Genomic DNA, 24,628 nt, shown 5'->3' on the forward strand with positions numbered 1-24,628 from the left:
TTCTTTTGTTTTGTTTTTATTGTTGTGGGTATGTGTCGTCTATGTAACAGAAAATAAATAAAAAAATATTTTTATAAAAAGGTGGAGAAACACTGAGATAGATGATAATGAGATGAGGGAGGGAGACGGAGAAAGAGAGAGAGACCATAACTAGATAGACAGATAGGCAGGCAGATAGACGGATGGATAGAGAGAAAGAGAGAGAGAGATAGGTAGGCAAGCAGATAGATGGATGGAGAAAGAGAGGGGGAAAGAGGGAGAGGGATGCCATAACTAGATAGGCAGGCAGATAGACAGACAGACAGACGGATGGATGGATAGAGAGAGAGAGGATGTATATAATTAAGGTGACCAGACGTCCCTAGCGAGGTTGCGGGCTGGCAGTAACCGCCGCGGCCTAGCTCCCCCCCCCCCCGGTCAATGGTGTCCCTCTTTACCAATCTGAAAATCTGGTCACCTTACTTGTTTAGGTAATTCTGAGGTGGTTGATGGTTCTGTGAGTGCCTGTCCTTTACAATTTTCCACATTGCCTTGATGGTTTTTATTCCAGTGACTTTGTCTTTCCTGTTCTTAGGCTTAGGAAAAAAAAACTGGTTTCATTGGCAGTCTTTTGGGGGGGGGGTGTTTTCCTAGCACTGTCATAGTTTGTGGGTGTGGGTGGGTGTGTAATGTCCCACAGTTATCTATGCATTAATAATTATCTAGTAATATTAATAATATCTAGTAATTAGTAATATCTAGTAATAACATCGTCTTGGCCACTCCCACCAGGTCACATGGGTGGCAGGCCACTCCCATCCGGTCACATGGATGGCAAGCCACTTCCATCCGGTCACATGGGCAGCAAGCCACTCCCACAAAGGAGGCCACGCCCACAGAGTAGGTTCGAACAATTTTTGAAACCCACCCCTGATATGGAGGATTTATTTTTGAAAGTTGCTGTGTGCCATTAGTATTTTGTGTTCACCGCTTGGTTCACTAGCAACATTTGATTTTTAAAAAAATTGGCAGGATGTTTGCATGAGTCTCTAAGTGTTGTAATAAAAGTAGTCAACTGTATAAAATTGAATCCACTTCAAGATCATGCTTTGAGAGCTTTGCAAATGAGGAAGACTTTTAAACTCATTATTTTAAAAAAACTGGTGGTTATCAAAGGGGAACTGCCTTTGTTGTCTTGTTGCTTTGTGGGAGACAGTTGTAGGTCCCTGTCCCTCCCCTGTAGTAAACAAAAAGTAGATTACCTCCACTAAGAGTGTTTCTACCCATGGACTAGTGTCAAGACGTTTGTTAGATAAGTAGTTGAAGGGAAGAAAGTATAACCTTTTATCATGTAAAGAGATTATTATGGGGTCTCTTAGAAAGCGGAAGCTGTATGCAAACAGTGTTGGGAATTTGCCCAAGTTTTTTTTTTTTTTTTGGCAGCAACTATGTCTTGAATGGAAAGATGAAAACCTTGTGTATCTGGGTCATTTGAAGCAGTTAGATAATGATACAGAAGTTTGTTTCTGCGACCTGCTAAATGCAGCTATTGCAGCCTGGATCCATTTCAGGTGAATGCTGCCGATGTTCCTGCTACATTAGGGGGTGATGGGACACGACTAGTTGAATTACAGAGCGATGCAGAAACCCAAACAAGCTTTAAGAGAGACCAGCATTTTTGAGCAAACAAGAGTAATTTCCAAAAAGTTTCCATGTCTTTGGAAGCAGAGAAGACTGTTTTCCATAGCGTTTCCCACACAAAGGTGGCATTCTACAGGTTCTGACCATTCTGGAGAATTGGTAGCAGAAATTTTGAGTAGTTCGAAGAACCAGTAAATACCACCTCTGACTGGCCATGCCCCCATCTATTCTCTGCCTGCTGAGTCCCAGCTGATCGGGAGGGAATGGGGATTTTGCAGTAACCTTCCCCTGCCACACCCAGCAAGCCACACCCACAGAACCGGTAGTAAAAAAAATTGAATCCCACCTCTGTATCCCACATTATACTTGGTGGAATCAGGTGAGTTGTTAACACAAGTGTGCAACTACCTGGACATAGTGAAAACAGAGGTAGTTTTCACTTACCATTTACTGCAGTGAAACCTGACATATTTGTGTGTGTGTGTGATTTGTGGTTTTGATAATTAGAAAGTTATGGAAAGATTAGGATTAAATTAGAGAAAGCGGTTCGATTAGAACTGTATATATAACTGCCTAGAGAGATATCGGAAGTCTTTATATTCTCATGCCTTGTCTTTTTTCTTGTTTTCTTATATGCTTTTCTTTTCTATTCTTTTTTGTATTTCTGTATCCATTAACAAAATGTATATAAAATTACATTCAAAGCAAAACTGTGTATATAATTGCCAATTGCATTGATACAAATATTACAAGCAGGAAAAAAACATATATTCCATTTATAAGCCAAGCATGGGTAAATGTGGAATTTTGTTTCATTACAGTAATGGGACCCGAAGGAGCCTTAAGTAAAGCAGCGGAGGCAGCAGAGGCCTCTCTCTCGCATAGACACTCCTCCCGCTTCCTCTTGTGGCGCTCAGCCAGGCAAAGCAAAATTAGCCCGGGGGTGCCGCTGGCTGCCGCCCTTTCAAGCCAAGAGGGAAAGGCCGGGACGATGCGCGCGTCTCCGTAGAAGGTGGCCGAAAAGAGCCGGGATCGGGGGGAAAAAGGCTCCGCAGCATCTTCAGGAAGGGCCAACTCTCCCCGACCGGGAACCGCTCACACACAACCCCTCCATATCGGGAAATCGTGGCCTATGCAAAGCAGGACCTCAGCTTTTCCCGGCGGCGGCGGCAAATGCGGACACTGCCTGGGCAAAGCCTTTCCCGCCCACCTTCCTGCGTGAAGCGAACATCCGCCACCCGTGACGAAAGGAAAGCGGTGGCATCGGGGACTCCGGGCGAGTCAGCAGAGAAGTGGTCAGGAAAAAGGAGAGCCGGGGGGGGGGGGGGTTGTCGCTGAGCGGCTGGACCCGGCGCGATTATGGAGGCTTTCTGCGGCTCCAGCTTTTGGGTAAGAGGGCAAGCGCCCGTCCCGGGTATTGAGGCGGTCGGGCGCGTGGCGAAGTGCGGGTTTCCCGGGGTGGGAAGGGAGTTTCCGGAATGTCCCAACGTGGAAAACGCGGCTCCTTCGAAAGGGGAGGAATTGCAAAACAACCGGATCGCGTCTCCCAGCCCGAGCCGGGTGGCGACATTCGGCCGCGCAAATTGAGTTTAAAAAGGGAGGGAATGAGGTGTGTGGAAGGGTGTCCGGGTTTCAAACCTCCGCTAAACTCCTTCAGCCAAACTTTGGGTGAGCTGCGCGATTCGGTGGTTGGGGATGGAGAAAAGAAAAGCGTGTGGCTCGGAGGTTAGCAAGCCGCTCTGCTCCAGGTCTTGGGTGGTGTTTTTGCTGGGTGTTAAGAGTCGAGTTCTGTGGCACCTTTTTCCTAGAGTTTAAAGGATTTCGCCTGGGGTCTCTTCCCCGTTTTATCTCCAGAGCAGCAACAGGGAAAGTTCCGTGGGCCTGAGAGGGAATAACTTACCCGAAGTCCGTCCTTGAGCTTTCTTTTCCTGGTTGAAGGTTTTTATTTATACCTTTATATTACACCTTTTATTTCGCTGGTGGTAGTTTACCTCTTACACCATCCTGGTGCTCATCTCACACAATTCCTATAGTTACTGGCCGTGCTGTCTAGGGCAGATGGGAACTGAAGTTCCGAAACTCTTCTATATATTGCTACCTCTGAATAACATGCCAGCCATACAGACTTTCCGCTGGAGTAAGGCAGGCAGGACTGAGGTGCCTCTAATGTCCGGGTTGTAGAGCTGCTTAAAAATAAAGTTTAAGGTACATCTGGAGAATTCTTGTGATGCATTGATTTCAGCCTTCTTATTTTAACCCAGTGGTTCCCAATCTTTTTTTGGTCATGCCCCACCTAAGCATCTCTAAAATCCCGATGCCTCCCCTGTGGCATATAATTCTTACTTTACTCAAAAAGTGAACTCTACTCACGCAGAGGAAGCCTAAAAGGCCATTAACTTGGTTTAAACAAGGTTCAAATCCCCCCCCCCACTGTGGGGCATGGGCCCCATGTTGGGAACCACTGCTTTAACCCTACAATAATCCTGTGAAGTAGGTGTGCGTGGTCAACCCAAAATCACCAGCTAAGCTTCTGAGATGTTGGGTGTCCCTGGTCCTTCTTAAGTATCCTGCATTTCACTAGAAGGAGGCTAAACAGTGCAGCAAAATAGTCTTACTTTCAGCTACTGGTAGAATAAATGAAAAATGAGGCATTGTAGTGTGTCTTGTATTATAGAAGTGAAATGTGATGGGGAAATAATAAATTCTTATTCTTTGTTCTTTGAAAATTGAGTTTCACCACAGGTGTTGTAGTGCATACTCCATGTACTGGGAAAGATGTTAGAAGTTTAAGAAATGTATCTATCCAAAACTTGTAACACTTCTCACAGATATGTATATGCCTCTCTTCCAAATGATGTAACAAAGCACGTGCAAACCTGTTTCAGATTCCAGAAACATCAAACTGCATTTTAAGATGAATAGAAACATGACTCTTTCACCTGTTGATTGCCTTTATAAAGGCAAGTGAGGTTACTCCCTAGCACTGCAGATTAACTATAGGATACCTGACTAAACAGGTATTTTTCCTCTCACTACAATTCTATTTTATTGCGGTGCTGTGTAGAACCAATACAAGTTTGAACAAGAAACTTGGCATCTATTCACCAATGATTACAAATGACTCATCGTTATTATTGGAATTTCACTCAGTCCTACATTGGATGGATGGACGCAGGTGGTCCTTGATTTATGACTGCAATGGAGCCTACCTAAGATATAAGTCATAACAGTTGTAAAGCAGGTCACCCACATGACTGACCTGATTTTATGATCTTTTTCCAGTCATAAAGCAAACACTGCAATCTTAAAGTGAACTTATTGTTCACTATGGGCCAGTTTTTCCCCCAAAAAACTGGAAGTAAATGCTGGTTTTCAGCAAAACCATCATAAAACGCAGTCATGTAAGAATGTGAGTCTGCAAATAGCCCTAAATGTCAGCTGGGTGTCACATGAACATGGTTGTGTGTGTGTGTGTGTTTGTGTGTCGAAACTTCAGAACTGGATCTTTGGTACCCCCAGGAAGGTCCATCCAGTGGTGGGATTCAACTGGTGTAACAACTGGTTCGCTGAGCACCCACTTCACATGCTCCGCGCATGTGCAGTTTGTTTCAAAACAGCTCTAAAGCTTACCTTCTACTGCAGCCCCGGTGATTAAAGCAGCTGAGGCATGGCAATCGGCTCTGCCACACCTATCAACTGGGCTTCAAACAAAGGAAATATAGGACAGACTAGCGCAGGGGTGCGTGGGCGGGGCCAACTGATCGCCGTAACTACAGGTTCGCGTGAACCGGCTGAATCCCACCCCTGGGACCATCATAACTTTGAATGGTCACTAAGCAACTGGTTGTAAGTCAGGGACTACCTGTACATTTTACCCACCAAAGATGCACTGGTTGGTTTGTGTGTGCACTGTAACAATGTATCCTCGAGAGAACTGATTCTTGACAACAATCCATCAGTTTTCTAGCCAGTAGTTTTGGGAATGTTTGCCATCGTTGTCTTTTCAGAGCTGAAGAGGGGAGTAACTGGCCCAAAGTCACCCAGCTGGCGTTTGTAAACAAGGCAAGACTGAAACTCATGTTTAGGGAAATAATGGGGTTGACTCTTTAATAAACAGCTGCATTCTATTAACTCAACAAAGCCATTAATAACCAGAGGGTTCCAAGAAAAACTGAAATAGGTACATTTGGTGAGACTGGCCAAAAGGGTTCCTGGCTGCAGCCTTTACCTGTTGTACTAATGGGAGCCATGATATCAGTTCTATTCCCAGATTATGAGCCTACATGAGACCTGGACGTTTTATTTCCCAGCATCAGCATCATTGGGGGGGAGGGGCAGGAGGTTGGTTATGGAGCATCATTGGAGGGAGTGGGGTAGAGTGGCAGTGACCGAGGGCAGGTGGTGGGATGGTGACAGGAGGGTGGGGTGACAAACGGCAGGATGAAGGCAGAGTGAGTGGTGGCGGCAGCCTTCTGCAACAGTCCCAATTTTTCTTGTGGTCCCTTCGAAAAAATTAATTGCCCACCCCTGGCCTACACTTTTATTCTAGCAGCATAATCCCATATGAGCTAAAACATCTTGTAACTATTGAGCTTCTGAAGCCATAGCTACTCCATTCTGCATGGACTAAGCTTGGTCTTGATTTTCCTATCTATAGCCCAACACTATTGCTTTGCTTCTAATGGGTTTCCAGATGCAATTCAAGGTCTTGGGTATCCTCGTTCATGAAAAAAGAGGCTAGGATCACCTGTCTCCAAACTTTGGCAGAGTGTGTATGCATTGAGTCCCAAATAAGAGGTAGTATCATCTAAGGCAGTGGTCCCCAACCTTGGCAACTTTAAGACTTGTGGACTTCAACTCCCAGAGTTCCTCAGCCAGCTTTGCTGGCTGAGGGACTCTGGGAGTTGAAGTCCACAAGTCTTAAAGTTGCCAAGGTTGGGGACCACTGATCTAAGGAACCCAGGTGTTGTGCAATCTTCGTCTTGCTACCTGTCCTATGGAACAATGTTCCCTCTAAGAGGGAAGTAACCTCAATCCTGCCACATCATCCATGAGCAAAGGGAGTTTGGTTTTCATCCCATATATAGGCCTGACTCTTGCCTGAAATGGATCTTAGGTAATCTGTTTTCTCCTTTTTAACTATCACCACAACATCTCTACTACCACAGTCGTGTCAGGAGTGCCGAAGCACTTACGGGTTGAAAGGATTGAATGGTGACATCACTGTTGCCCAGGGGACGCCCATTTGGGGGCTCTTTTCATGTCCCCATTAAGTTGCCCACCAAAGTGGTACCCATTTATGTACTTGCAGTTGCCTGCATTTGAACTGCTGGGTCAGCAGGAGCTGGAGCACGTGGTGGGAGCTCACCCCGTCCCACAGCAGCACCAGGTCTCAAAGGTGAGCCTGCTGATTGTCAGCCCAGCATCCTAACCTAGTGAGCCACCACTTCTACTAAAAAGGAAACAGTGAAGACTGGGCACTTGTCATCTAATACAGCCAGATTTAAGGATGTCTTCTTGAGCAAGGGCCATGCTGGTGCATCTTTGGAATAAAGCTCACATGTGGCAGAGGTGGACTCACAAGGAATACTATCCATTTCCTTAAGCTCCACAGGCTCAGATACTTTTAACAGATTAATAGAGTTGGAAGGGATCATCTGGTCCAACACCCCCACACCCGCTGAAGCTGGAGCCCCCACAACATTTCTGACAAATGGCAGTCCAGTCACTCCAGTCCAGAGCCGAGGTGGTGCAGTGGGTAGAGTGCAGTACTGCAGGCCACTTCAGCTGACTGCTAGTTCAGCAGTTCAGTGGTTCAAATCTCACCGGCTCAGGGTTGACTCAGCCTTCCATCCTTCCGAGGTGGGTAAAATGAGGACCCAGATTGTTGTTGGGGGCAATATGCTGACTCTGTAAACCGCTTAGAGAGGCCTGAAAGGCCTATGAAGCGGTATATAAGTCTAACTGCTATTGCTATTGCTATTGCTGCTATTGCTCTTCTTGAAAGCTTCCAGTGATGAAGCTCCCACAGCTTCTGAAACAACTTCTGTTCCATTGGTTGATTGATCTCACTGTCAGAAAATTTCTCCTTATTTCTAGGTTGAATCTCTCCTTGATCAGTTTCCATCCTTGTCTAGCCTTTGGGTGCTTTGGAAAATAGCTTGACCCCCTCCTCTCTGTGGCAGCCCCTCAAATATTGGAACACTGCTATCATGTCTGCCCTGCTCCTTCTCTTCTCTAGACTATAGTATCACCCAATGTCACCACTGTTACCTATTCAGTGTAAGTTTCCACCTCTCAGCAAATTTGAGAGGTTTTATCTGCAACATGTCCTGCTGACTCATCACAATGCTCTGCTATAGATTCTTCCAGCGCATCATTCACAAAAAGGGGAAAGTACCACCAGATAGCAATATGTGGTAAATGCAATAAGGGCTTCAAACTTGAGTTTAAGCAGTGACTGTATCCAGTAATATTCATTTTTTTCTTCTGCCAACATGCTATAAATCACTCCATTTCATGCATCTCTTTAGCATACTAGCTTAACTTCCAAGATTTGGTGAGCTGGAAAAGCCCACTCAAGAGCAAACCTAACAACTTTCATGGGTTTCAAATAGGTGCTCAATAGATCTTTCCAACAGATCATTAGGAAAATTTCACAAATACCTTTGAAAGCCCATAACTACATTAGCTGCCTATGGTGGGCCACTTTATGGGTACATCCCTCCAGCAGAAATGAAAGTGATCTGCCTATGATGAGGGGCTGATAGAAATCTCTCCTGCTCCAACCGATTACATTGGCAGATTATCAGTCAAGAGCTCAGCACCATACATGTTTGAAGTTGTTATTGGGCTTTTAAATAAGGATGAGGATCACTTTATATGTAGCTATATACTTACCCATTATGCTGTTTCCTTTCAGGGCTACACCTTGAAGGAGTAAGCCAAAGAAATTAAAGGCTTGAAACGAGAAAAGGAAACAGCTAAAACTAGTTTACCATTCACTAAACCATATCTTTCAGTGCTTACAAACCACCCTTGTTTTTAACTTCATTCATCTGGTTCCTTTACTTGTTTTAACTTCTCACATCTTCTTCATGATTTCATCAAATCCATCCAGTCACACCCTACCCCACACGCTATTGCATCACGCTAGGATTCCTTGCTAGGTTATCTTGCAAACTGATAATCTACCAGTTAGTGGGTATATGCAGTACACTAAGGGACATTTACTAAAGTGATGCTTACTAAAATCTAATGGAAGAAGTGCTAAATTAATAAAATGTAAAATATTTGTAGGAGTGAAATATTCTGTTATTCCTTTTGATCAGATTTTTGGACTTCCAATCCCCCCATCATCCCCATCTTGATGTTGATTTATCAGTGAAAATTAATAAGCAGATATATGGCTGTGACAAATAGAAAAATGGATTGGAGATAACACCTTAATGGCTATTAAGCCTTCCTAAGTCTGAGAAATAGATATTGGGCAGGGGTGTCAAACTCACCATGACATATTGTCATGTGACGTGTTGCAACTCCCCCCTTCTCTAAAGGGGGTGGCCAGCACTTGACGCATCTGGCCCGCGGACCGCAAATTTGACACTCCTGATGTAGGGGTTTAGTTTTTGTCTTTTGCTTTGTTTTTGCTAGGCTTTTTTTTTTTTAAGGAAACAAGTTTTAGATTTCTGGCAGGATTTGATGAAATATGTAATTTAGTTGGTACTGCTGTGGAGGTTACAGCCATTCATGTTTCAGATGCATGTCTTTAATGCAATGTGTTTCACTTATGTTCAAACAAATGTACCACAACATATGTTTGGACATAATTATGAAAGATCAACAGCATGGCTCTATAAATCCTGCAAGTTTTCCCATAGGATAGTAGCACTGGTATGGCATGAGTCTTTACATTTGGCGGTAGGGGAATATTCTGCACTCACCTGTATGTATATTTCGCCATTTGTATTAAAATAATATGCATCAGAGCAGTGTTTCTCAACCTCTGCAATTTTAAAATGTGTGGGTTTCAATTCCCAGCATACTGGCTGAGGAATTCTGGGAATTGAAGTCTATGTTTCTTGAACTTGCTGTGGTTGTGAAACACTGCATTAGAAGCATGTGTAGGTGGCAGGGATCTTTGACCAAATAAAGGCAGATGCAGAAAAACTTGATTATCCAGATTTTTCAAGTAAACACTCCAAAATTAATGATCCTACAGGCTTCAACCAACCTTTATAGCTGTTTGTGGTCCTGAAACCGGTTCTATTAATTATTTCTGGATCATTTAAAACTGTGGCTTAGAGTGTGAATCTCTGCGGAAGACTTCTTTGTGCATCTCCACTGACTCAAAGTTTGTCATGACATTTTTCATATAGCCATGATGTTATATCAGGACAAGTGATAGCTGCAACCATTGCTTCATGATTAAGCATTTCTCTCACACTACATTCTCCATCCGTCCAGTTTCTCATCCTTACTCAACTATTGTAATACTGAAAGGAGGATATTACTAGTTGGTTGCAGGCAATTTTATTATACTGGTATGTTTAGATTCTGAAGACTCAAAGAAGATATGCATTTATCTTGTGATTATTTATTGTTTTGTATCAGTTCTAAGAAACTACAATACTGTGCTTGTTTATTTATATAGGCTACTTACATAGCTGAGCGCTTGGCATGAAAGTCAGCATAGCTGAAACAACAAATAAGACTACAAAATAGAACAATGTAAAATATAATGGGACTAATAATCTTGCCAGAGGCAAGATTAACACCAAAGACAATCTGGATAGGCTCAGAAGATCACCTAGCCCTCTGCCTTGGGGCAAAAATCAGAAGTCCAAAGCCCTTAGGAAAGGTAGGCAGGATTCAGGGCCAACCAGATCTTGGAAAGAATGCAGGTTCAAATACAGGGAAATGCAGCAACAGAGAAAACACTCTTTTGAGAGTACTCAAGTGATAGAACTATTTTGCTTTTGATAAAAGATGATAATGCTGGGACCAGAGCATGGTGACTCTGCCAGATCTTATCAGACATCAGAGATAATATGAAACAGGTGGTAATTTGCAGGTGGTTCTGCAAATAACCAGGCCATGAAGGACTTTAAAAGTGATATCCAGCACCTTAAGGGCCAGCTGGGAGCCCTCTGGCAAGCTTATGAAATATTAGTCTTAGATGGATGTAATTAGTGTGTATACCACTGAGTATTAATACCTTCTATCAGTACTTTCTAGACCAGTTGTAATTTCTGAATTGTCTTCAAGGGCAGCTCCATATGGAGTGCATTGCTACAATCCAGATAAGAGATAACTGGTGATTGTAAACAAGGCCTCCCAATTCAGGAATGGACTAAACACAAAAGGTGGATTCGTGCTTTGAGCTGCAGTGGCTACCTGCTCTTCAAGCAGCAGCTGTGAATCTAGGAAGGTCCCCACTTATCGCAGGTGGTCCTTGTTCAGCAACCACTTGTTCAACAACCATTTCCAGTTACAGTGCCGCTGAGTGAGGGGACTTCCAACTGTTCCTTGTAATCGTGACTGTTGTAGTGTTCCCATAGTCAGATGGTTATAGTTCTAGTGCTTGGCAATGGGTTTGCAGTTACAATGATCCCAGCATCCTGTGGTCGTTTATTTGCCATTTACACTCTTCACTGCCAACTTCAGAGAAACAATGTGTAAAAGGAAAGCTAGCAGGAGGCCACAAATGGCAATCACATGACCATGGGATGCAGTGACCAAGTGGGATTTGCTTAATGATGGCAACTGGTTATGTCGCAACTGCCATTGTATATTGGCGAAGTCATATGACACTGCACTTTACAATATTGTTGAGCAATTGAATTATTGCTCCTAGTTACTGTGGTTAAGTGAAGACTAATTATCCCAAGATTGCCAGAGACAGTGCAACTCCATTCAGCACCAGTTATTTGGAAATCTCAAAATCCACACCCAAAGTCAGTCTTGCTAGGATTGACATTGAGTTGTTTCTTCCTCATCCAGTTCTCCCTCAGCCTCCAGACACTGAGACAAAACCTGCATGATATACTTGAGCAACTAGGGACTACAATGTGCAACTAAGAAATGTAGAAAGAAACCACTTCAACCCAGCTACCAACTAGAGTGCTCCTAAGAGGGATATTGTTCTTCCCATCCAGTATCCCATCTTGTATCCAGAGAGAAAATATCCAGAATGAATTTGAGTTCTTTATGAACTCTTTAAAAAAAAAAGTCCATTTCAGTCTTTCAGAAGTGGCTCATAATTTTTACACCTCGCAGTCCCAACTTCCTCCGATACTGGAGATATAAATAATGTAAAAGCATTTCCAGCAGTCAAAGCAGGCAGCTTAAATGTCTGTGGAGATTCTCAGTCATCCAGGTCATGGTTGTCCCAAAGGTGCTCCATTCCCCACCATCCAGTCAGAGCTGAAGAACCTTCTTGAATGAGAAGCAAAACGTCTTCAAAGAAAAACCAGAAAGTCCAGTTGCCTCTTGAAAAAGCACCTTTGGGACAGGCAGCTTAAAGTTCACTTCATCACTCTCCGTACAGCACAATGTGAAGGAAACAAAATGATCACTGTCCTGGGTGATGCACTCCATAGAAGCCACCAGATTCCGACCAGTATCTGACTGATCCGGTTCTCCAGCAGCACTGGGGCATCTAGGTCACCACTAGCATTAAGCACTCAGGAGAAGGGATTGTTGCCACTTACAAACATAAAACCTCCCACTGCCACTTCTGTAGCAAAATGTCAATGAGTTGATTGGCGGCATGCCTCCTACAAGCATGTAGTAGTTGCTGTTTCTGTCCTTGAGTAGCTGATCTCCATCTCCAGTATCTTTTTCAGCCCCTGAAACAATTTTGGTGCTATCAGACATGGCCAGAGGCCACAGGACCTCTACATGCCATCCTCTGCAGAATAACTGATTGTTTTGGTCTCTACCAAAGTTCTCAAAAACCACTGAGAGATCCAACAATACTAGAAGAGTTTCTGCACCATCCCTGGGCCTTGTGTTGTTGCCTGCTATGTAATTTCTGGGATACGTAGAGGTTTGGGGGGAAAAAAAGAATGCTGAAGGCTGTTGTTGTTGTTAGCCTAACTCCAATAGATTCTGAGCAGTGCATTATCCCCTTCCCCCAAATCCTAAAATTGATAGACCTAAAACCATGTAGACAGCCCCAACTAAAGCAGTCTAAAAGCAACATGCATATAACAATAAAACAACCATTGTATTTATTAAAAAGAGTTTATGGGTGCATGAGAACTACCATACCCAGACTGAAAATCTGGATGACTATCATATTTCAGTTTCCCTGAAAATAAGACCTCCCCGAATAATAAGCCCAATCAGGCTTTTGAGTGCATGTGCTAAAATAAGCCCTCCCCAAAAAATAAGCCCTCCCCAAATATATTTGCAACACAATAGCAGCCATGAGGTGACCACGCTCGCCGTCTCCTGCACCTCAAAAATAATAAAACCTCCCCAAAAATAACACCAAGCACTTATTTGAGGGGAATGAATAAGACCCTGTCTTATTTTCAGGGAAACGCGGTAGTACAGAAAATGCTAACCCTTTGTTGTCACTTAAAAATATCTAGAATTTTGCAGCCCAGATTGTTATCTGTGAAGTCCCTGGTGCTAAGCTTGATTGTTTGCTTGTAGATGTTTTCATTGCCTGACTATGGTATATCTTCAGTGTTAGAAGGATGTGGGGTTTGCTTTCTATTTATATGCAGTAGCTTGCATTGATGGCGGTATTGTTTTCTCCTTGAGAGTTCCTTGATTAGGCTGTTGTTTATTGCTTGATTGTTATTTGAGTTGGTAGTTCCTTGATTAGAGTATTGTTTACTGCTTGATTATCTAATACTTATTAAGCTACTGTATATAAAGAGAGAGCAAACCCCACTCCCTTCTAGCACTGAAGATGTTACTAGTCAGGTAACGAAAACATCTGCAAATAAACAATCAAGCTCAGAGAATACATATAATATGAATCCATCATGGATGTGTTTACACAGCATGCTAAGTCAAAAATCGACTTATCTGTGAACCAACTAGTCCCAGGGCATTTTCAATTCTACACAAATTAGTTTAGCTTCCCCCCCACTGTGACCTCCAGGTTTTGGCATGTTTGGAGAACTACTAGCTCAAGGAAAACTGAAGGACATGGATACATACATTGTCCAGTGAATAAGATTTTCAAAATATTCTTTTGGACAAAAAGAGTTTTTGTTGAAAGCAGCAAATCCCAGTAAACCAACTTGTGTGACAAGAACATTGACAGTGTGAGTTATAAAACAAAAGAGGAATAACGTGTAAGGTGTATTAATACTGAATATGGAATATATGTAGTATTCTATATTACCACAGTGAGAGCAATCAACCCATGGAACAGAAATTGCCTTCAGAAGTTGTGGGAGCTTCGTCCATGGAGGCTTTCAAGAAGAGACTGGACTGCCATTTGTCAGAAATGGTGTAGGGTCTGTTGCTTGGGCAGGTGGTTGGACTAGATGACCTACAAGGTCTTTTCCAACTCTGTTAATCTAATCTATCTATAACAGTGATGGCAAACCTTTTTTTGGCTCCCATTCAAAAAGCAGTGGGAGCACAGGGCAGCTGTGCACCGGTGCGCCACATCCATAATGCTAAGCACACGACCCCCGTGTGCACATGCATGCATGACCCCCCTACTTTTGCCATGTTTTTTTCACCCTCCCCAGGCTCCAGAGGCTTTCTAGGAGCCTGGGGAGTGTGAAAACACCCTCCCCCCCACCAGATGCCCTCCAGAAGCCTTAGGAGGCTTCCCTGAAGCCTCCGGAGGGCAAAAAACGGACCTATGGGGAACCCGGAAGTTTGGGAATGGTGACTTCTGGTTTGTCTGTAGGGCCATTTTTTGCCCTCTGGAGTCTTTGGGAAGCCTCCTGAAGGCTCTGGAGGGTGAAAAATGGTCCTATGAGCAAACTGAAAGTCTATTATCAAACTTCTGGTTTGCCCATAAGGCCAGTTTTTCACGCTCCGGAGGGTGAAAAACGGCCTCAAAAGAAGGCCAAAGTCATCTGGCCAGCGGGTGCATGCATGCTAGGCAGCTAACAGGGCAACGCCTTGCGTGCCCTGACAAATGGTGTGCCATAGTTCGCCATCACGGATCTATAATATTCTATACACGACTAAAAGTATCATTGCCATAACCTTTGACTAGATGAAACAATGTATCATAAGACAAAAATTTTGAACCAAGGTATCTCAGTATGAGCTAATTTATAGAATGTGTCCAAAATCTGGGACCCAGAACTCCTCTATAATTGAAACATTTTATGACATAAAAATGGTTATAAAACAATTTATGACATAATGCAAAATATCATAAAACATTTCCTGTGCTGATGCCTGGATGTTGCCCTATATGCATGACGGCAAGCCTATGCCACCTGTGCCACATGAGCGCCCTCTCTATGGGCACACAAACTGTTGCCTTAGTTCAGCTCCACCACGCATGTGCATGCACCTCCCACCGGCTGGCTGGTCATCAGGTCTCTGCTGCGCACATAGGGGGCTGTGAATGGGGCATGGGGCATGCATGGGGCATGCATGAGTGGCGCATGTGTGCACGGGGGGGCGTGGGTGCATGTGTGGAGGGGTGGGAAGCATATGTGAGACCATGCAGGCATGCAAAGGAAGTGGGGCATGTGCATATGGGGGCCGTAGTGTGTGTGTGTATGAGCCACATGTACATTGCATTTTGGAGGTTCGGGCGCACTTTGGGCACTCAGTCCGGAAAAGGTTAGCCATCCCCACCCTATATGGTTCAGCATGGGCCACCTTCAAGGCAAATACATCTCTGATTGTAGCCCAGCTTTTCCAGTGAAGAAGCTCTTTCATTTTGTAGAAGCGTTGAGGCATCTGATAAGGTTGACCCAAGAGGTCATGGTTTGTCTTCTAAAGCATAAAGCTATCCTTAGATATTTACTCTGCAACTATTTTTTTCCTAATTTTTATGGAACCTTAAAGAAGCAATTCTTGGCACTGGAAACGTTGAAAATTTTGATTTCATGCACAGAGCATGCTGGAAATTTACTAGAATCCTTTAGTCAGTAAGCCTAGGTGAACAAAGTCAGTTGTGCTTTTTACTACAGAATGTCACTATGCATTGTGGTTTGTGGTTCTGCACAGAATAGCACACTGTTTGTTTTTATTTGCTGACATTCAATAATGCTGAGAAACTTGAACTTTTTTTATTTGTTTGTTTCAAAAAAGAAATTGGAGAGAGAAACCCTGTAGGATAGAAAACAGCATAGACATAAAGCCGGAAAGCCTGCCATTATTTTCATGCCTGTGAGAAGTAAAAGTTTATGAAATAAAGAAATGGAACCAATGAAAAATTACCTGAACTGTAAAATTTACCAAAAAATAAATAAATGCAATACTCAGGTTTTCATGATATAAAATCAGGGTTATATTGATGTTGGTTTTCTGTTTTGCAACACCCTGGTAGCAATTTGCTAACAAATTGAACTGCTGCTTCAAGACACTGATGTTGGAGCTGATTTTGTTCCCTTCCAATATCTTTTTGAGATTTAGTACAGTTTGTTTAACAACAGCATTTGGGGCTGAACTTAAAAAACCAAAATGGTGACTTCATCACTACCAATTCTGTGCAGTTTTTGGATACTATGTTGACAAATATTGAATATGTAGTGGCTGTTGGCAAGACAAAAGCAGTTCATCTATCTGGTTTGATCAATTATGTGCCAGATAGATTGAAGATCAAAGTTGTGTTTCGGTTGCTAGCCAATTATTCTGGTGGGACAATTGAATGAATTTTTAGGAACATTAGGAATGCAATTTTAGGAACATTAGGAATATCTGGATCACTGGGGAGAGTGAAGTGAAGAGGCTAACCTTGCCATTTCTGTTATCTTCTATCAAAGGGCCAGTTTTTTTAAAACACCTTCTATAATATTTCTTTTAAACAGTACAGCTTAAACTCAGCAAGGAAGCTCTGTGAACAACATCAACCTTTCATATTTGTCATCAACACAACTAGAAATGAATTCTGAAAATACTTCTATACCCACTGCTCATCCAAAATCTATTGAATTGCCTGGATGTGTCTTTTTATTTTAATGGAGATATGCACTGCCTCTGGAGTTCTCATTCATTATACAGTCTCATATTCCATTCTTGCTCAAATTCACAGTATCATATCGACCTAAAAATAAGATAAAATCAATTTTGGTGAGAAGAATTGCTCATTAGACAGCATAGAAATCAAGCTAAAAACCTAAGCTTGGTAATATTGAGGATGGGGACTAAAATATCCGGCTGACAGTCTTAGAATCATTTGTTCAGTTTAAATTGTCAGTTGTACTCATTTCTGTCATTGGCATAGCTACCCATAGTGGGATGTATTTTCAGTAATTAATAATGGTGAAAGGCAATATACTGTATGAGAAGTTAAAATTAATGGGAAACTTTCAGCTTCTGCCAACCTGTAATCATAATACACTATATTGCCAAAAGTATTCACTCACCCATCCAAATAATCAGAATCCGGTGACCCAATCACTTCCATGGCCACAGGTGTATAAAAACAAGTGCCTAGGCATGCAGACTGTTTTATAAACATTTGTGAAAGGATGGGTCGCTCTCAGGAGCTCAGTAAATTCCAATGTGGAACTGTGATAGGATGCCACCTGTGCAACAAATCCAGTTGTGAAATCTCCTCGCTCCTAAATATTCCACAATCAACTGTCAGCTGTATTATAAGAACGTGGAATTGTTTGGGAACGACAGCAACTCAGCCACGAAGTGGTAGGCCATGTAAACTCGTCCAACATCAGTGTGTGACCTCACAAATGCGCTTCTGGAAGAATGGTCAAAAATTCCCATAAACACACTCCTAAACCTTGTGGACAGCCTTCCCAGAAGAGTTGAAGCTGTTACAGTTGCAAAGGGTGGACCAACGTCATATTGAAACCTATGGATTAGGAATGGGATGTCACTTACAGTAAATTCATATGCGAGTAAAGGCAGCTGAGTGAATACTTTTGGCAATTTGGTGTATGTTATTCCTCTTCTGTACCAATTTCCAGAGTATATCTGGAGCTAATTGGGTTTTCTGGGGCACATCTTACCCCCTATCATTTTAAAAATAATTTTAAATTATAATACAGCTCTCTTAGACAAGACTAAATTGCAATACGTGTGAACTTTGAGAGGCAATTGCTCTGTACGATTCGTGTTCATTGGTTGTTGACACTGTCACCTTAACAAAACAGAGCAGCCTTTGTGAAATAAATTGATCTGCTGTATATAGAGAGGTGTTTTTCTTTGTCCTTTTATGATTTAGAGACAAAATGTTTTTCCAGGGCTGTTGGGAACAGAACTGCTTCAGTTGGAGAAGATCATTTCCTTCCACAAATATGGTCACTATGCACAATAAATAGGATATTTGATGTTATGACTTAACACTGACCTTTCTAGATGAAGGTACTTTGAAATATTTAAGTCTGTTGGTATATATACCAAAGTTACAGGCCATATCGAGGACACTTATTTATTTTTTTAAAAAGGTTAAGTACTGAGAAATATTTTTAAGTTCCTCTATTTTATACTTTGACCGCTAGCAGACCTGCATTCACAGCTGGTCCTATGACAGATTTATAGCTGCACGTTTCCTTTTCATTCTTGTTGATTTCCCTAGCTTTATTTTATCTCGCAATGACTTTTATGGACACAGCCAATAAAGGCTTCCTACCACTGCTATGGTTTCTTTCTGGTGCAGAAACTGGAAAGTGAGGTATTCCAAACATGAAAAACAAAGAATAAAAACTATAATATTAGACTCAGTTGCAATGAATTTCCTGTATGCTGCTAAACAAAAATACTTACAAAAATACAATACAAAAGTGAATACTTTTTGCCAACCCATCCAAAAATAACGTGAGGTATTCTGTGACATTTGCAAATGAAGGCAATGAAAATGGCTTTGAGATAGCTGACTTTCCTGTAAGCTTTATTTTGTCCTCAAAATAACTCTTTTAACATGGAACTTGCAGGCAATAGAGACTATGAGCAAAACTGACAGATCTACTCATACCTTTATTAAGGTTCTTATTAAGTTGCAGAGCCTTATCAGTTGTATGTTAGCACGTGTATTTGCATTTTGGTACTACAGTAGTGTATTCTGAAGATATGGAAAGGCAGAAAGTAGATTAGATTACAAGGTAGTCCTTGATTTGTAATCAGTTGCTTAGCAATCATTCAAAGTTACAACAGACACCCCTCCACAAATGTACTTGCAACCTCATTCTGATGGTTGCACAATCACACACACCTGCAGTTATGTGATCCCATTGTGGGAGGCTTGGCAACTGGCTCACCTTTACTGCAGTATTCTGCAATCACTTGACAACTATTTTCAATGTCTTTTTTCAGTTTCCAGCGTTTACTTCTGGTTTCTGGCAAAAGATATCCATTGGATAAAGCAGATTTGCTTAACAATTGTCAAGTTTGTTAACAACTGCCAAAAAAAGGTCTTAAAATCAGGCACAGTCATGTGGTGACCCGCTTAATGACCACTTCAGGCTCAATAATGTTCTAACTCAAGGACTACCTGTATTGTACTTTGTTTGGACAAATGTGCTTGTTCTGATAAGTTCTTGCATTATGTATAATTTTCATTAAAAGTTTGAAGAACAATAATAAAAAATACAACAAACTAAATAGAAACAGTGGAAAAAAGAAATAACATAAAAGGCTAAAAATGCAATAAGAAACAGAAATAAAAGAAAACAGAAAAGACCAAGAGCAAGATATAAAGACATAAAGAAGTAGCTTCCAATATTCTTCACAACTGTTATAAGTAAAATTAGATTTTAACCTCTCTAATGTTACATCATGACTTTCTTCTTTCTATAATCTGTAATGTCTCTTTTCTCACCATCAGAACCAAAAACCACAAATTCATTGTTTCTTTGTTTTTAGTCAAAAAGTCCACAAGGAGATTCCAATAAATATACTGAGGTCTTGCATAAGGATCAATGGGGTAGCAACAATGGTTTTGTGCCCTTTTAAAAACATATTATAGTGCATAAAATTTTGGAGCAATATTCCCCAAGTTATTTAGTAATACTTTTCTACTTGTGTTTTTCTCCCCACAGGATTCGAATCTTACACTGTACACCGAAAATCCAGACTTAACATTGTGTTTCCAGAACACTGTCTTGGCTTGGATCCCATGCTTCTATCTTGGCTGCATCTTGCCATTTTACCTCCTTTATCTAAAATACAATAACCGAGGCTACATTGTATTGTCTGTGCTGAACAGGTTCAAAACGGTAAGATCTTTGCTTCCCCGAGGCACTATATAGACAGTGGCAGATGTGGCAATCTTTTAAACAATTAACTTACAAGGAATAGATAAAGTATTGTTCCAAATGAGTTAAAATGAACAGCGTCCAATCTTATCTTATATTTTGAAGCTTATGTTTCAAGTGCGACAGCGATTGAGCAATAGATGTACTGGGAAACACTGAAATAGAGGTTAATTTTATTAAAATGGCTGCGATGTTTTTACCACTCCTGCCACTAATGAGTCAGAGAACAGCTTTCCAACTATATGTCAGCTGTTTCTGAAGAATAAAAGATCTTAGAATTCTTTTGCACCCTGCATAATGAATTGGACATGCATGACATCACATGATCGTGACTTTTATTTCCGCATTCTTCATTAACTCTGCTTGTTGGAAGCTGGTTGGGAAGCATGCAAATGGTGATTGTATGACTATGAGGAGTTGCAATACCAATAGCACTTAGATTTATATACTGCTTCACAGTGCTTTACAGCCCTCTCTAAGCAGTTTGTAGAATCAGCCCCTAACAATCTGAGTCCTCATTCTACCCACCTCGGAAGGATGGAAAGCTGAGTCAAACTTGAGCCTGGTGAGATTCGAACTGCTGAACTGCTGGCAATTGGCAGGTAGCAGAAGTAGCCTGCAATACTGCATTCTAACCACTGCGCCACCATGGCTCATAATAAATGGGTTCCAGGCAAACGGTAATCACACTAAGAGACACTGTAACAGTTGTAAATAGGATCAGGTGCAAAACTTTTATTTTAAAATTTGTTGTCATTTTCAACAATTCTTAAATGAGTAGTATATAAGATACAGGTTGTCCTCCATTAATGATGGTAATTGGGATCAGGATTTCTGCTGTCAAACAATTCAAAGCGGAGTGTAACATGACCACATCACTTAACAATGACAATCCTGTCAGTCCTGGTTGCTGCTATTAACCAAATCCCATCCAGTCATTATCTGAGGATATACCTTGATCTACACATCTCCTAACTTGGTCTCCCCCAGCCCCAAACATTGGTATGGTAAGGGACTGCCTCCTCTTCAACTCCCTCTATAAATGCTCCCTTTAGCTATCAAATATAAGTGTCTAAACATTCCTTCACAGATTAAGGAACTGAATTTAGAATTAGACTTTGGTCTTGCCTGCCCTCTTTCATTCCTCTCTTTCTGTGACATTCTTAGGAATTAAGAATCTCTCAGGTAGTTGTTTTTATTTCTAAAAGCTTATCAGGATTCATCCGGGACAATAGTCAAAAGAGAAGAGGAAGCTTAACTTCAGCTCATACGGGTATTTTTATGTGATAATTTTGTGATTTTTTTTTTTTAGTGATATTTTCTGTACTGAAATATCCAAGGTTTTTTTAATCACTTCAGTAACTTATCAAAGAAATGAACACCAAATTGATTTAAAAAACTTTACCTACTCCAACATTTTACAGCAGTAATCTAAATGTATTCACCATCTAATACAGAAGCTTGTGGTGATATTTTCATCCCATTGAAGTAAGAAACTACATTTGCATTTTTTTTAAAAAGACCTTATTGAGATAATTTCCTTTGAGTTCATGTACTTTTCTTGAAAGCAAGTACGTGAGTGGTTTGCAATCTGTATCCTTTTCCAGCCCAAATGTTTTCTCGGTTTTCTAGCCTAGCCTGTGGTTTTGTGGTTTATTCTTAGTAGTCTCCCACTAGCTCCAATTTGCTAGGTGCTACTAAGTCAGCTAGATGCTGGGCTGCTTCATATGAACCGTGGGTCAAAATTCTGATCTTGGGCCTTTGGGCTTAAATGACAACATCCAAATGCACTCCATGCTAGTGGATCAAAACCAGAGTGTTCTTCTCATTTGCAAATTAGAACCAACTTTTCCTCACAGCCCTTTTCTTTCCCATTCTCTTGTCCCCTTTGTCTAAAACACTGTTGTGGAATGATGTAAAGCTCTAATCTTTGTGCTGAACAGATTTTTAAAGTGGAGTCTAACTTAACTAAGCCTCCTCCATGCCATTTGTACAGCTTGATTGGTAGCTCATGGATTCTGAGGATGCTTTTGCAGGCTTACTTGTATATGTATGTACATATGCATGTGTGTGTGCAACAAATTTATAAGGCTGCCCAACTCGTGCATGTTGATTCCAGGTATTAAAATATCACAATGTAAAAAACACATGGATAAATAGGAGTCTCTGAACATGTTAGCCCTGATTTACCAAGTGTATTTGATTTGGGTGAGTTCACCAAGGAGGCAAGGTGAATGGCATCAAAACAGAATCCCATTGTTGAAAGATTATGGTTTGCCATAGGTAGCTATTAAACAGAGAAACAGTTTGTGTTTGTCATGAGTCTATATCTGTTTGCCTTAAGGGTTGATTTGCTGAGTGATAAAGATTCGGGATTCCCTTAGGTTAACTGCAAGCTTCTTCCTTCCTAATGATGATCACAGGAAGGTTGCTAGAAAGAAAAAGAGGAGTCTTCACCCCCAAGTACATGCTATTATATTGGTTCTCACTAGAAAATAGTGTAACCTCAACCCCTCCATCTCAATAAACCTTGCTAAGGATAATTCTGTGATAATAATGCTTGGAAAGAATCACTTCCTGTTTTTAGACAACTGCCAAAGAGCCTAATCCACCTGTGGCTTGTTCAGGACTTGTATCATGAGAGAGAGAGAGAGAGAGGGAGAGAGGGGGGGAGAGGGAGAGAGAGAGAGAGAGTGTGTCATTCTTGTACAAGAGAATTGCATAATAAAACAAAAAATCTGGTATTTGAAAGAAAATTGTGTCAAATAAACATGGTGGTTCAGGGACTGTAAATTAATTCTATTAATTTGAATCTGCAGACCTAATGAAATTGCCTAACAGCTCCCCCATGCACCCAAATTGTGATTTTTGCTTGTTATTGCTTATGATGTAATTGATAATAACGGACCAAGTTCCCCTTGCAGATTTATGCCACTGCATCTACATTTTAAAATTTAGGAGATGTGTCTATCCTTCTCTATTTTAGTATCAGAGGACTTGCATTTTGATTGTTGATAGTAACATCAGTAAGATTAATTCTTCCACCAACATGTTATTTTGCCCTCTTCTTTCACTTAAGCAGTGATTTACTTTCTATGACCATCTGCTGAGATTATTTTTCTTGCATTAGAAGGCACACATGAGGAGCAATACAGTTTCCTTAGTAAGGTATACCGACTAGATGCTGTATAGAGCCAAGGTGGCGCAGTGGTTAAATGCAGCACTGCAGGCTACTGCTAGATCAGCAGGTCAGCGGTTCAAATCTCACCGGCTCAGGGTTGACTCAGCCTTCCATCCTTCCGAGGTGGGTAAAATGAGGACCCAGATTGTTGGGGGCAATATGCTGACTCTCTGTAAACCGCTTTAGAGAGGCCTGAAAGGCCTATGAAGCGGTATATAAGTCTACTGCTATTGCTATTGCTATTGCTATCCGTACCTTCAAATGTGCAAGAATATTGCAGGAAAATTTCAATAAAATTACCAAATTACCAAACTGCTCCTTTGACACCATAACAAGTATTATTATTTTAAGACAAGGGTGTCAAACTCACATCGTCATGTCATTGTCACATGACTTATCGTGACTCCCCCCCTTTGCTAAACCAGGGTGGGCGTGGCCAGTATGTGGCACATTTGGCCCACCCCTGTTTTAAGATAAGCTACTGTAGGTAGGAGATCAACTTTATTAGAACCCTTAGCTGGAAAAAGACAAGCTAGGAATGGCAAGTGAGTATAACCCCTAGATAGCCAGCAAAGAAAGACTTGTAAAACTAAAATAAAGTATGTGTTACAGGCTACTAGTGCTGTAAATATTTGCATATTTGCTGAAATATAACTGCTTTTGATACGTTTTGTGCTTTTGGATCCTTAACTGTGATTGTCTTTTTCTCTCCTTATTACAGGCCTTTGCTTTTGTGCTTTGGGGGGTTTGCTGGTCCAATCTTTTCTATGCTTTCCATGAAATCACTCAGAACAGAACTCCATCACCTGTGTATTTTATAACGCCTTTAATTGCGGGCATCACAATGGTAAGTGCGCCTTTCTCTTTTTGCGGTTACTATTTACATGTTGAAAAGACATGTGATGATGGGAAATATTTATGCATAGCTCAATTACTGCATAGCCATGGAAAAAATACAGATAGGGCGTAGTTTTCACAGCCCATTCATTTCCTTAGTAGCAGAAGTGTTTCTGGAGCATTTAACAAAGAAGGTTTTGGGTCTGGTAACCCACTTCCATCTTCCAAACAGGAAGCTGGACTAGGAGGGGGTGGGAAAAAGCAGTGAAAGCGTTTTAAAGGGATATATATTGCAAAGTTTGATGGCACGAGCAAAGAATCTTTCTGTGGATCATTAAAGTACCTGCAACTTTTGGAAGACTGGGAAAGGTGTTTTGAAGGCTTTCCCCAGCTGTCTGCACATATATGTATACATATAGCCATTGTGTTTCATTGGCAGTTTCAGTGGAAATGTACTATGCACGCATGTGGAAAACACGAGGGAAAGCCAACAAGCTTTTGCAAGCTGCATTTGTTAGTACAGCTCTAATGCACAGAGAATAAATTCTCAATCCTTGGAACTTCTCTTCCTTTCCCCAGTTGGATTTGGGATTTGATCATCCTCTACCAT

The 24,628-nt window shown here is 41.5% G+C and overlaps 1 protein-coding gene across 1 annotated transcript in view; it reads left to right on the top strand.

The window, feature by feature from the left end:
* Positions 1–2,549: 2,549 nt before the first annotated feature.
* Positions 2,550–24,628, top strand: part of ABCC3 (ATP binding cassette subfamily C member 3) — an 81,877-nt gene continuing 59,798 nt past the window's right edge. The window contains exons 1-3 of the mRNA XM_087710030.1: positions 2,550–3,009; positions 19,785–19,961; positions 23,903–24,028. Coding sequence (XP_087566156.1) covers positions 2,980–3,009; positions 19,785–19,961; positions 23,903–24,028 — 333 coding nt within the window. The 5' untranslated portion in view covers positions 2,550–2,979. The remainder of the gene's footprint in view (positions 3,010–19,784; positions 19,962–23,902; positions 24,029–24,628) is intronic.

This window comes from Thamnophis sirtalis, unplaced genomic scaffold (assembly GCF_051295495.1).
Source record: "Thamnophis sirtalis isolate CommonGarterSnake01/CBP01778 unplaced genomic scaffold, rThaSir2_p1.2 scaffold_3, whole genome shotgun sequence".
NCBI classification, from domain to species: Eukaryota; Metazoa; Chordata; class Lepidosauria; order Squamata; family Natricidae; genus Thamnophis; species Thamnophis sirtalis.